The sequence below is a fragment of the Pogoniulus pusillus genome, chromosome 28, assembly GCF_015220805.1.
Source record: "Pogoniulus pusillus isolate bPogPus1 chromosome 28, bPogPus1.pri, whole genome shotgun sequence".
Classification (NCBI taxonomy): Eukaryota; Metazoa; Chordata; class Aves; order Piciformes; family Lybiidae; genus Pogoniulus; species Pogoniulus pusillus.
This window is the reverse complement of record NC_087291.1, coordinates 14,602,510-14,616,199: the sequence shown is the minus strand read 5'-3', so window position 1 is coordinate 14,616,199 and position 13,690 is coordinate 14,602,510. Positions and strand designations below refer to the sequence as shown.

At 43.9% G+C, this 13,690-nt stretch overlaps 1 protein-coding gene across 5 annotated transcripts in view; it reads left to right on the top strand.

The window, feature by feature from the left end:
• Positions 1 to 13,690, top strand: part of PHF14 (PHD finger protein 14) — a 151,458-nt gene that overhangs the window by 97,308 nt on the left and 40,460 nt on the right. Inside the window, exon 18 of one of the 5 annotated variants that reach the window (XM_064167168.1) lies at positions 8,385 to 8,656. The exons of the other annotated variants lie outside the window; for them this stretch is intronic. Coding sequence (XP_064023238.1) covers positions 8,385 to 8,453 — 69 coding nt within the window. The 3' untranslated portion in view covers positions 8,454 to 8,656. Of the gene's footprint in view, positions 1 to 8,384; positions 8,657 to 13,690 lie in introns of those variants that run through there. 5 annotated transcript variants of the gene reach the window in all.

Genomic DNA, 13,690 nt, shown 5'->3' with positions numbered 1-13,690 from the left:
TTTATTTCTAATTATGAATTTCAGTTTCAAATGCTCAGCAAAAGTTGCATACAGTGAAGACTGAGATTTAGTTCTGAGACGTTGCTAAGCGCTTGCAGGTGTCAGCAGTACCAGGGATGTAATTTAGCAGTAATAAACATATGCTTTAAATTGTAGTCTGTCACAAATGTTGGACATGCTCCCTCCAGTTTGCTCGTGCTGGTCACAGGGACTCAGCAGCAGTCATGTCAGTTCTTCCAGCAGCACAACATATTCCCGTATTACCTGCCTGTCAAATAATAGACAGACAGGGACTTTGCTGTAGGGCATGAGGGCAACAGCTTCTTTGCTGGTAATACTTGCTGTCACTTCTGTGGAATGGGGGATGCTCACTACTAAGGTCTGACAAGCTCTCTCATCTCAAAAACATTGTAGATTCTGTTACATCTCCTGAAAGCTGAAGTGAACCTATAAGCTCTCCTTCTCTCGAACATTATCCATCTACCCTGCAAAAGGATTACAGCGTCCTCTCAGCACTGCCAAAACACCTCAGACCATACCTTTCCTGTTAGTTGGGAACAGTGATATGCAGGATTGATACAGAAGCTGCTTTTAGTTGAATTTAACAAAACCAAAGCATAAATTAAAGTATTCAATCTTAAGATGTGGTAATATTCAGTAGGAATAAATGTGGCCTGACCATTCGTTCATTACGTGCAATTAAGGGTCTCATTACGGGGGCTCATTATTAGTAGCTGTGGATTCCTTTCTGTTGCCTTCCACTTAAAAAGTGCTGTTCAAAACATTTCTTTCCTCCAATATAATTTTTCTTCTGCAAGAGACCAAAAGCATTTTCCACATCTATGATGGTGGTCGCAGTGACTGTGCTAGTTAGGTTTGCATCTGCTCATCTCTGCATACAATCTATTTGGCGAAGCGCTGCAGAGCGTACGTGTCAGGTCATTATTTGAGTGCTGCAACATCAGCTGCCTTGTCTCTAGGCTTCTGTTTAGTTTGCTTTTATTTCATCTTTCTGCTGTATCGCTCTGCTTCATTTTATTTTCTCCAGTGAAAATAAATTGTCAGTGTATATATATGCATAGAATTCTCATTGAAAGCCCTCAGGAAATATTTCCTGGAACTATAGATGTATGGCACGCCAACCCTGGCATGCACTGTCATTTTGTACACCTTTGGTGGTGGAAAGCAATCAGGGATGATTTTGCTTATTAGCCAAGTAGGAGCTTTTTTTTGTTTGGGGGGGTGTGTTATCTCACTTTCACATAGAGAATAAGCAAATGGAATTGAACACTATAATACTAAGATATTGCTTATAATGTTTGAAGTAATATTGTAAACTGAAAGTAACTTCAAAAACAGAAAACATATTTGGTTATATAAAAAGGAAAGGGGGGGGGGGAGGGGGAGTGAACAATTCAGTTTAATTCCTGTAGTCTATGGAATTTTATTCTAGTGAAAAAATAAAGTTGGTGGTTAAGACCTATGAGGAGTGGGGAAGTTTCTTTTCTGCTCATGATTTGTGCAGGGGATAACCTCGTTGTGGATTATGAAGTGCGCAGCCTTTTGTCGTCATGCCTTCTTTTTGAGCTCAGGGAGCATTTTCTCACACAAGTATGTTAAACAGTGATGATTCTGTGATTCTGCCCTGTTTTAAGAACTTTAGGAATGTCAAACCTTGGTAGGGGAAATTAGTTTCACTATCAAGATGGTAAAAAACCCAAAGCATGAAATTGCAGCGTACTGTAATTCTTATCAGTTGGCTGAAGTAGTGCCAAATATGTTGGAATATTTGCTCCCCAGGTATCATATTTAAAGAAATGAGTTGGCACAGCCCCTGTTATTTTCTGGCAAACAGGTATAATACATCTATGCAATGAATAATTCATACCAGAAAATGTTCCAAAAATAATCAGCCTTGAAATTAACTTAAGATGGGAGTTGATTTATGAATAGCAGGTAAGCTCAGCATAAAGTTAGTTGGTATTAAATCCCCAAATTAATCCCAATAATCAGATACACTTAGCTGGCAGAAGATTCCCATAGTGGAGGTGGGAAGCTTAGGTTTTAATGAAAAATAAGGTTAAGTACTCTAACATATTTCTGGAGCTGATGCTTATTTTAGGTATTTTCATTCTTCTCCACATCAAAGTCAGTTCTCCCAACACCCACGTTACTGGCAGCTAGACCCTCAGCATGGACTTGCACTACTTCTTAGGCGCAGCCAACTGCCTTGCAGTACTTGAAGGGATCCTACAGGGAGGCTGCAGAGGGTCTTTTCATAAGGGTGTCTAGCAACAGGACAGGGGGGAATGGTTGTAAGCTGAGGGAGAGTAGGCTTAGACCAGGTCTTAGGAAGAATTTCTCTGGTATGAGGGTGATGGGACTCCAAAACAGGCTGCCCAGGGAAGTTGTGGATGGGGTTGTTCAAGGCCAGCTTGGATGAGACCCTTAGAAGCTGAGTCTAGTTGAGAGGCATCCCTGCCTGTGGCAGGGAGGCTGGAGTAGATAATGGAGCAAAGCTAGAGGTGGGGAGATTCAGACTGGATGTGAGGAGGAAGTTCTTCATCATAAGAATGGTGAGAGGCTGGAATGAGTTGCTCAGGGAGGTGGTTGAGGCTCCATCCCTGGAGGTGTTGAAGGCCAGGCTGGATGAGGCTGTGGCCAGCCTGCTCTAGGGTAGGGTGTCCCTGCTCATGGCAGGGGGGATTGGAACAAGATGATCCTTGTGGTCCCTTCCAACCCTGACTGGTTCTGTGATTTCTAAGGTCCTTCCAACCTAAGCCTTTCTATGATCAAGAAGCACAGTAAAGAAATGGGCAATGGCCTGACCAAGTCTCTTTTTAGCTGGCTGGAAGTTTAACTGGCCAGAAGATTAAGGCAGTAGGAATACAGGGATCTTTTTCTTGAAGAGGTATTGTTGTTCCAAATGCAAAACCAGATTTCAGATTTTGAGGAGTAACACTAGGTTAGATCAAAGAGTATTAATTAAAAGGTTTTAAAAATAAAAGTACCAATTAGGAGTGTGAGCTGAAATGCAGAATTTTTTCTTCCACTAAGCTGGTTCACCATCCCTGGAGGTGCTCAAGAAAAGCCTGGCTGAGGCACTTAGTGCCATGGTCTGGTTGACTGGATAGGGCTGGGTGCTAGGTTGGACTGGATGAGCTTGGAGGTCTCTTCCCACATGGTTGATTCTATGATTCTGTGGTTGTCAGAAAACAGCAGCTTTAATAAACCTGGTAAGAATCTCTTTTCCCAGTGATGTTTCTTAGACAATGAAGATTTTAAGTATGCACAGCACTTTTAATTGTTTTTTTTTGGTCCAAAAAGCCCCATTTGAGTGGTACTTGGTCCAGAAACTGCTTGTTTTTCCAAGGCTCGTTTTTCCCAGGAGAGTGAGGAAGTCACTTGCTGCTTGACTCCATTCACTTCTTTTCATAAGCAACCCAACAGCACAGAATTCTTTCTACAGCTGCAACTGCATGTTGTTACAAGCTCTTTTTCTTAATGGGAGACCAGTTGTACCATTTAATGCCTTCTGTAGTGTGGTGACAAAAGCAGAGGGAAATGTGTTTTGAATACTGCTGAAAAGCATGATTCATTCTGTTGCCATTATGCCTTACTCTGCCTTTAGATGAAGCAAATTATTTTGTCAAGAGGCTTTTTGGGTGACCCACAAATCAAATTATTAGTGAGGTAGTGCTGCTTTTCATAAGCTCTCTTCAGTTTGGCTTTTGTTTAAGATGAAGTGTATGGCACTGAAGCAACAACAAAGACTGGCTGACATTAGAAGAAATTGGGAAGGGAAGTTGTAGCCTTCACAGAGAAAAAAAAATCCTCATCAGGTTTAAGTGAAGCTTCCTATGTCTCAGCTTCCACCCAGTGCCCCTTGTCCTGCCATTGGGCATCACTGAGCAGAACCTGGCTCCAGCCTCCTGGCTCTCACCTTTACACCTTTATAAACATTGATGAGGTCACCTCTCAGTCTCTTCTCCAAGCAGCACAGCCCCAGCTCCCTCAGTCTCTCCACGTAAGAGAGATCTTTAACTCCTTTCATCAACTTTGTGGCTCTGCAAAGGACTCTCTCAAGCAGTTCTATGTCCCTCTTGAACTGAGGGGCCCAGAACTGGACACAGTACTCCAGATGTGGCCTCACTAGGGCAGAGTAGAGGGGCAGGAAAACTTCTCTTGACCTGCTAACCACAGCCCTTCTAATCCACCCCAGAAAGACATTGGTCCTCCTGGCCACAAGAGCATACTGCTGGGGGATCAATCTCCCATCAAGTAGGACCCCCAAATCCCTTTCCCCTTCACTGCCTTCCAAGGTAGTGGTTAAGGAGGGGGCCTTAACCCCTCAGGGGCAGCTGTTAGAAACACCACTGCTACTCCTTACCTTCTTTAGGTCATGTTTCTAACAAAGCCTGCTTACAGACACACTTTACCTAGGAAATAGCTCTTCTGCTGAGTTACAACCTAGGCTTCCTATGCTGTGACAAGATGAACTTACAGCCTACACAGCCTGCTGCTGTAGTGCTGCATGGCAAAGAGTCTCTGCTGGGACCTATCTGCAGTTGGGAGGAATCTGAAGAGCAGCTTGTGTCATGTTTGAAGTAAGGACACTAAACCTGGGTTTGTGCTAGCACAGCGTGAGGGAATGGAAACTGAGAGTGTTTTTTCAGCCCTGAGAAGCACCCTGCAACAGGGAGATTCTATAACTCCTCTTTGGTATGCAGCTGAGTGCCTGCTCTCTAAGGCTGTGAGAAGGCTGAAAGAGGAGCAGTGTCTGGGAAGGACAAGGGAGATGCTTCCTCCTTATAGAACTAGAGGCTTTTTCTTGCTTTTGGAACTCAGTTTCTGGAGGTTTATAATGTTGAGCAGCATTGTGACAGTAGATTGCATATATTGAAGATATCATATTGAAATGTAAAAGGCATGGAGATGGGAGTTTTAATCCAAGTTTTCTGGTTTATGTTTCTTGGAAGCCACAAAAGGAAGATTTTGAAGCCCCATCCATGTGGAGGTGTTTAAGGCCAGGATAGATGAGGCTGTAGACAGCCTGATCTGCTGTCTACAACTACCTGAAGGGAGGCTGTAGCCATGTGGGGGTTGGCCTCTTCTCCCAGACAACCAGCAATAGAACAAGGGGACACAGTCTCAAGTTGTGCTGGGGCAAGTATAGGCTGGATGTTGGGAGGAAGTTCTTCCCAGAGAGAGTGATTGGCATTGGAATGGGCTGCCCAGGGAGGTGGTGGAGTCACTGTCCTGGAGGTGTTCAAGAAAGGACTGGCTGGGGCACTTAGTGCCATGGTCTGGTTGACTGGCTAGGGCTGGGTGCTAGGTTGGACTGGATGAGCTTGGAGGTCTCTTCCCACATGGTTGATTCTATGATTCTGTGATCCTTGTGGTGCCTTCCAACCCTGACTGATTCTATGATTCACCTGTGTGAAAGGCACCAAACTGTAGGTGCCAAAGCATCATAGCTTGCATCACCGATCTGCACTCAGATCTACTTCATCAATTCAGTTGACTTCCAAGTTTCTGTTTCTAAAATAATGAGCCTTTTGAGTAATGCTAATTAGGGGCTTCCTGGTGAGCAGAGTCATAAACAAATTTGCCAATAAATGTTAATTGGCTGCAATTTATTATCAACTCTATTGGAAATGTTGATTGTTGTTTAATTAATTAGTAGAGCACAGGTTGGGTTTGAGAGCATCCCAATAAAATCCAACCTGTGTGAATGAAGAGCTTGTGGCTGACTTGACTGTTCTAACCTTTCAAGCCTTGGTTAAATTTGTGGTTTGGATTATATAGACTGCCAAGAGGGCAGTGTTAAAAACCATATCCATTGTGCTTAACCTTCTAAGTTGAATGCTCATGAAGACCTGAAGGCTTTGCAGAAAACAGCAAAAGGTGTGTGCCTTGCAGTGACATAAAGGGAATCCTCAAGAGGTACACAGGTATATCTAGAGCCTGCTGGCATCCCATTCCACTCTAATTTTGCACAGTAGTCTTCTGGTTTTACCAAGATCAATTTCTTTACCTGGAATAGAGTTCTTGCCTTCGTCATGTTTATAGATATGTAAGGGGTGAGTGGCAGGAGGCTGGAGCCAGGCTCTGCTGGGTGATGCCCAATGACAGGACAAGGGGCAATGGGTGGAAGTTGAGGCATAGGAAGTTCCATCCGAACCTGAGGAAGAATTTTTTCCCTGTGAGGGTGACAGAGCACTGGAACAGGCTGCCCAGGGGAATTGTGGAGTCCTTCTCTCTGGAGATATTCAAGAACCATCTGGATGCATTCCAGTGTGATCTGCTTTGGGTGATCCTGCTCTGGACCAGATGATGTTAAAGGTCAGTTCCAGCCCCTGATATTCTGTGATTCTATGATTCTGTTTTATACAGGACTAGAAGGCATGTAAGTAAGAATTCTTTAATTCCTCACTGGCCCACATTTATTATGCTGCAAATATCCTAGAGTCGTAGAGTCATAGATTCAGTCAGGGTTGCTCCACCTGTTCTTGTACTCAGTATGATGGAAGACTCTTTATTATGAGGGTAGTGGAACACTGGAACAGGTTGCCCAGGGAGGTGGTTGAGGCCCCTTCCCTGGAGACATTCAAGGTGAGGCTTGATGGGGCCCTGGGCGACCTGGTTTAGTGGGGATGTCTCTGCTGACTGCAAGGGGGCTGGACTAGATGACCTCTAGAGGTCCCTTCTGGCCTGGACCATTCTCTGATTCTGTGATTCTATGAATTAGATCTTTAACTGTTAGTCTCAGGGATAAGATCTGAACACATCATTGCAGTTGCCTAATTGCCTGCTCAAGTTTATTCTCACGGTTGATTTTGTTTTAAAGCCTTTCCAAAAAATCAGCCATATGTGGTACTTTAAGTGCTGTGGCACTCCTCAGTGTAACTCACTAATGCTACCTGGGCAAAATCTAATCATATTGAACCAGGGGAGAGAAAGGAGAGGTGGGGGGGGGGGGGAAGAAACCACAAAAAAAAAAAGAACTGCCATTTTGTGAAGAGCTAAGCAAGTAATGACTTTTAGCAGAGAGAAGATTTGCTTTTCCCCCTCGTGCTAGATAGTGCTAGTCAGGTTCAGTCACCATTCTGAAACAGAGATTCTCTTAGTGCCAGCCACAGTTAATCACATTTTGCAGAAGGCAGCTGGGCACTGCTGATTTGTGCTGTGTCAGCCACTTCTCTGTGCAAAGGAGTGTCTCACTGGATTTCAGCATTCTGTAGCAGAAAAGTTCCCTCTTAAAAACTGGCTCAGCAAATGGCTTATGAGGGAATGTCACTGTGAGAGCATTGCAATCAGCTCTACCGAGCTAAAGCACCAATAGTGTGTGGAATTTTAAGGTGGCCTTTGGAAAGATTCGTTCTTTATTTATTTTACACAGCCTTTAAAGTGCATTGTTAACTTCTGGTAGCAATTAAGTTTATCTTAGCTTGTACAGTAAATGTGTCTTTTGGTGGCAGTTGGAAATTATTACCTGGTTCAGTGGTTTGAAACCCCTTTGGGCACATTTGAAAGGTCTTCAGTGTATTTCAGCTGTGTCAAAACAGTACCAAAAAAACTCCTATATGGAAAAACCTTGGAATCTGTAGATATTAAGGTTTCTTCTAGCCACTAATCTCAGGAAGACTGAAGGGCAGATGGCATCCATTTAAGATGTGGTATAAAAAGCCAAAGAAAAGATGTGTCAAAAAGGAAATGGCAAAAAACTTGGTATTTATGGAAGGTACACACAAGTGTACTTGGAGTGGGGTTAATCACATCATGAGTTTATTTCTGGAAGTAGGAGGGTGTCAGCAGATGGGCACAGTCGTTGACGTAAGCGAATATTAACCGCGTAACCCATCCTGTGCAGTAAGGATTAGCTATCAGGTGCTGGTGTTTGCACATGCATTGTGGAATGAATGAACAACGCTGGGGAGGGGCCTGGGGCACAGCCCTGTGAGGGGAGGCTGAGGGAGCTGGGGGTGTGCAGCCTGCAGAAGAGGAGGCTCAGGGCAGAGCTCATTGCTGTGTACAACTACCTGAAGGGAGGCTGTAGCCAGGTGGGGTTGGTCTCTTCTCCCAAGCAACCAGCAACAGAACAAGGAGACACAGTCTCAAGTTGTGCTGGGGAAAGTCTAGGCTGGATGTTAGGAGGAAGTTGTTGGCAGAGAGAGTGATTGGCATTGGAATGGGCTGCCCAGGGAGGTGGTGGAGTTGTCATCCCTGAAGGTGTTCAAGAAAGGACTGGATGAGGCACTTGGTGCCATGGTCTGGCTGATTGGCTAAGGCTGGGTGCTAGGTTGGACTGGATGATCTTGGAGGTCTCTTCCAACCTGTTTGATTCTGTGAGTCTATGATTCTATTCTATGTTTTCCTTCTAGTGCCTGATGTCTGCACTGTCTTATAGATGGAAGGGTTGCAGCCAGCAGAGGAACTTCAGAAGAAAATGATATTCTATTTGTTTTTTTTTAATTGATGGTGGTAAGGAACCTTTTGAAGGTTATTGTTGTCTCTATTCGTGTAAGGATAGTTTCAAGACTCTTACATTTAAAAGGTGACTAGGAGAAAATAAAAGTTTGAGACTGGGGAGGTGTGATTTAGTCATCTGTTACTAATTCTCTCCTAGGGATGACCTGTAGACCTGTTGATGTTTATGTGCTTTCTGGGTGCAGCCCAGAGGTTGAAAGGCACCTTGCTATAGAATAGTAAAACATTCAGCAGACAATCTGTACCCTTTCCCAGGTACCCTCCTTAATATCCAAGGAATCATTTTACCCAGTGATTCATTCTTCCCTGCAAAGCCTACTGCTTCACCAACAGACTAGTGAGATGACTTCTGCAATCCCTTGAGATTTTGAAAGGTGATTTTGAACTCTATTAAGAAAAGGGGGAAAAAAAGAGGCATATGAACCAGGACTTTTGGATTTTACCTGGGATTCTTGAATGTGTTCACAGGTTGATTTTTGACAGCAATCAACCCATTGTCTAAAAGTAAGGCACTGAGTGTGTCTGGAGTTTGGAGCTTTGTTGGCTTATTTGTTTTTACACTTGAAGAAAGGGGGAAAGGGAGTTGATAGACTCTGGAGAACTTTCAAAGTAGTAAATCTCAGGCTGGGTGAAGGAACTGTTGATAATCCAGAGTAATGCTACTCAATTCTGAATAAAGCTGGTATTTAAGGCACCCTGTTATTTTGACTGCTTCCTATTGATCAGCTTAAATGGATCAATGTCCTGTTACAGTCACTTTCATGGATCTTAATCTTACTGTGTGCTTATCTCAGCATTCTCAGACCAGAAATGTCCTTTTTGAAAGGACTTACACAGTGGTCACCTGCTGCCACCCTTTGGTTCACAGAATGGGGTGGTCTCAAGAAGGCCAACCAGGTTGATGTCAAGGGACACCAAAGCTGAGGATGTGTTCTGACTGGTAATGGGCACCAAGGGACACTAAAGCTAAGGATGGATTCTGACTGGTAATGGGCACCAAGGGACACTAAAGCTGAGGATGGATTCTGACTGGTAATAGGCATCAAGGGCCCTAAAGCTAAGGATGGATTCTGACTGGTAATGGGCATCATGTGCCCTAAAGCTGAGGATGGATTCTGACTGGTAATGGGCATCAAGGGCCCTAAAGCTAAGGATGGATTCTGACTGGTAATGGGCATCCTGTGCCCTAAAGCTGAGGGTGTATTCTGACCAATAATGGGCACTCTGTGACCAAACTAGTCACATCTTTGAAACGTGTAGCACATCTGCCTGATCCTCAGCACTGACTGCTTTGCTCTCCAGACCTGTTCCCCTGGCACCACAGTAGTTACTCTGGCACGGAGTGACTGTTAAAGCATTCTGGAAGTAGGGGGAAATGCAAAGGAGTCCTGATTTAATAAGTAGCCTTTGACATTTTTCTGATGCTTTTGGTGATCAGGCATTTTAATATCGCTCTGTTTTGCATGATGTTGGGAAAATCTGGACTTCAAGGAGCTGAAAAGCAAGAATCAATGCTGATGAAGATGTAAGGAGCTAAATAAATACTGCTTAAAGGACTTCTCAAAAGGGAAGAAAAAAAGAAACCACAAACACTTTGTGAATGTGCTGACCCTATCTTGAGAATTAAGTTGGATGGTACAATTTAAGGCTTTGTTCCAACATCTGACAGACACACTCTGCATTCTGATGCATAGTGTCTGAAGATTGTGTGCTTGAAAGAAGGCCTTTTCCGAGCTATGTTCTATTTTTGTCAGAATAAAGCAGCTGCTTTTTGGAGCAGAGATCTTCTGAAGTGCTCACTCTTCTAGTTCAAGTTAAGTGTTAGCCATGTATTGTGAGTAAATTTTGTGTGTGCTTTCTCCCAGGCTGCTGAAGTGCAGGAAAGAAAACTACTTTGACCATAAATTGTGCAGATCTGCAGCTTGACCCTGAGAGGTCAAGGAAGTTTGCTGCTGTACCTTACTCCCAAGCTGACACTACCTCAGCAATCCAAGAGCATGGAAAGTTTGGGGCAACTTAAATACAGTTTCAACAGAAATGCAGGTGGGGTAAAACTATTTTACAAGGCCCAGTGCTGGGTGCTGCACTGGAGTCACAACAACCCCATGCAATGCTCCAAGCCTGGGGCAGAGTGGCTGGAAAGATGCCTGGCAGAAAAGGACCTGGGAGTGCTGGTTAACAATCACCTGACCATGAGCCAGCAAGATGCTCAGGTGGCCAAGAAGGCCAATGTTATCCTAGCCTGGGTCAGGAATAGTGTGGCCAGGAGGAGTGGAAAAATTATGGTACCTCTGTACTCAGCACTGCTGAGGCCACACCTTTGGTATTGGGTTCAGGTTGGGGCCACATAATGCAAGACAGACATTGAGGTGCTGGAGCATGTCCAGTGAAGGTCAGTGAGGCTGGTGAAGGGTCTACAGAAAAGCTCTTGTGAGGAGCAGCCAAGGGAACTGGAGTTGTTAGGTCTGCACAAAAAGAGGCTGAGGGGAGACCTTCTTGCTCTCTACAACTGCCTGAAAGGAAGTTGTAGTGAAGTGAGGGTCAGCCTCTTCTCCCGAGTAACAAGAGGAAACAAACTCAAGTTGCACCAGGAGAGACTTAGACTGAATATTAATTATAGAATGGTTTAGGTTGGATGGGTCCTCAAAGATCATCTGGTTCCAACCCCTTGCCATAGGCAGGGACACCTCCCACTAGAACAGGTTGTTCAAGGCCTCATCTACCCTGGCCCTGAACACCTCCAGGGAGGTTGTGGAGCACAGCATCACCCAACGTGATCAAAGATCACGTTGGGTGATGCTGTGCTCCACAACCTCCCTGGCACCCTGTGCCAGTGTCTCACCACCCTCACTGGAAAGAACCCTTTCCTAACATCTAGTTTAAATCTCCCCTCTGCCAGTTCAAACCCATTCCTCCTCATCCTGTCATTACCAGACCTTGTCAATAGTCCCTATTGGGAAAAGTTTATTCACTGAAAGAATGGTCAGGCCTTGGAACAGCCTGTCCAGGAAGGTGGTAGAGTCACCATCCTTGAAGGTTGTGCAAAGACATGTTGAGGTGACACTCTGGGACATGGTTTAGTGGGCATGGTGGTGTTGGGTTGATGGTTGGACTTGATCGTAGAGGTCTTTTCCAACCTTAATGATTCCATGATTCTATCCTTTAGAGCAACTGTGGGAATGGTTTACTATGGTCTGCTCTCAACATTTCTGAAGGGAAAGAAACATTGCTTAAGGAAACGACTGCAACCCCAAATGTAGCTTTTACTACAGGAGCAATTGTAGCTGCAGCACTGCCTTCCACAACTGCTACAGCTTTGTGCATGTGTGGCTTTGTACATTTGTTGTTTAGAACATCCTGGTTTAAATGTTGGCTGTGAAGTGCCTGCATCACTGTAAGTATGCTGAAGTCAACAGTTGCAGTTTCATGCAACACACCTGTAGAGTGAACTCCACAGTTGCTGGGGCCATAAATGCTTGCAATGTGTTTGAGAATTTGCTTTGTAACTTTTGGGTTGTTTGCTTAAGGGTTTTTCTTTTGACAGAGGGGGAAAAAAAGGACTCAGAGATGTTAGAGCTGTACAAAATGGGCATAGGTCAAGTGGAATATCCTGACCCAGCAGCAGTAAATTCTGTGTGTGTTCTCTGAAGGAGCTTTTAGAACTCCATAAAACAACCTTTAAAACTCAGTAAAATATAAAAGCAGGACAAAAATAACTTTGTAGCATGTGCTTGAAACCTAATTCATAATAATAAAACATAGCAAAACAGTATACAGGAAGAAATTCAGTGGTTGAGCACTGGAATGGATTGCCCAGAGAGGTGGTTGAGAGCCCTTCCCTGGAGATACTCAAGGTGAGGCTTGATGGGACTCTGGGTGACCTGATCTAATTGAGGCTGTCCCTGCTGACTGCAGCGGGGGGTGGACTAGATGACTTTTGGAGGTCCCTTCCAACCTGGGTGATTCCTGTGTGAACAGGAAAAGGGAATGATACTGAGTTACTCATCTGCAGTGGTAATGGCATAGTACAGCAGCCTGGCCACTCTAATTAATATCCTGCAAAGTATTTTTATATTCATATAAAATTTTTTGCTCTGGTGCACCAGATAATTACCAAGTTATGCAAGACATGAGAGATTTAGCACAAAACAGATAGATGCTGACACTTCTGCCCTGTCTTGAAGTAATCCTAAACATTTCTGGTCATGATGTTCATGCAAAAAATTGTTTGGCAGTAGCACCTGTGTGATCAATGGCTTTAATCCGGGGTAGTAACAGGAAAGTTGTGTTCCTCTGCACCGTCCCTGGGGGTCTTCAAGAAAAGACTGGATGAGGCACTTAGTGCCATGGTCTGGTTGATTGGTTAGGGCTGGGTGATAGGTTGGACTGGATGATCTTGGAGGTCTCTTCCAACCTGGTTGATTCTATGATTCTATACAAGATGAGCGTGGTGAACCTGTAGTGTGACATTTGATGTCAGGTTTTGTACCCTCAACCATCTCCTTCATTGTTTTAAGAGTTGATTTTGAATACATTTCAGAGAATTCTGGAGTCACAGAAAGCAGCTGTTGGAAAAGGCAGTGAAAAGAACAGCTTTTGAATGGTCAGAAAGTGAAAAGGAAATGCAGTAGTCTAGGGGAGTTTGCTTTGAAAGGTGGAGAATTCAGTCCAGTGAGAGGTAGGATTAGTAGACTGAGTGATGGAAGTGTAAGAAATATGTGAGTTGGGAAACTAATTCAGGTGCCAGAGATGAGTGAATGAGAATGCCTTCCACGTGTAAAATGTTCTGCTGTTTGCAGGGCTCATTTGCATGTCATACAGTTGAAAGCATAAATGTGGAAAACTTCATTTTGTGAGTGCTTTTTTCCAGCTTTAAATATAAGGTTTTAATTTTTCCATTTGAAAGAAGCATCCAAACACATGACTCTCTTTCCTTCCATGCTTTGCTCTAATGCTTCAAGTAAAATACTAGCAATGGTAGCATCCTTATATTTAAAACAATTCACCCTTTTGACACTTGTAAATGTAGGTAGATTTCAGAGGTGCAAGCTTACTTTGTCAGTGTTGTGGCTTACTGAGTGATAGAGGGATAATAAATTGAAACAGAGGAGTATTTATTGGAAACCTCTTGTAGCTTTATTAATTCCTTCACATTCACAGTGTGTTTGGGGGGAAAATAGTGTGAGGCTAAAGCATGTAA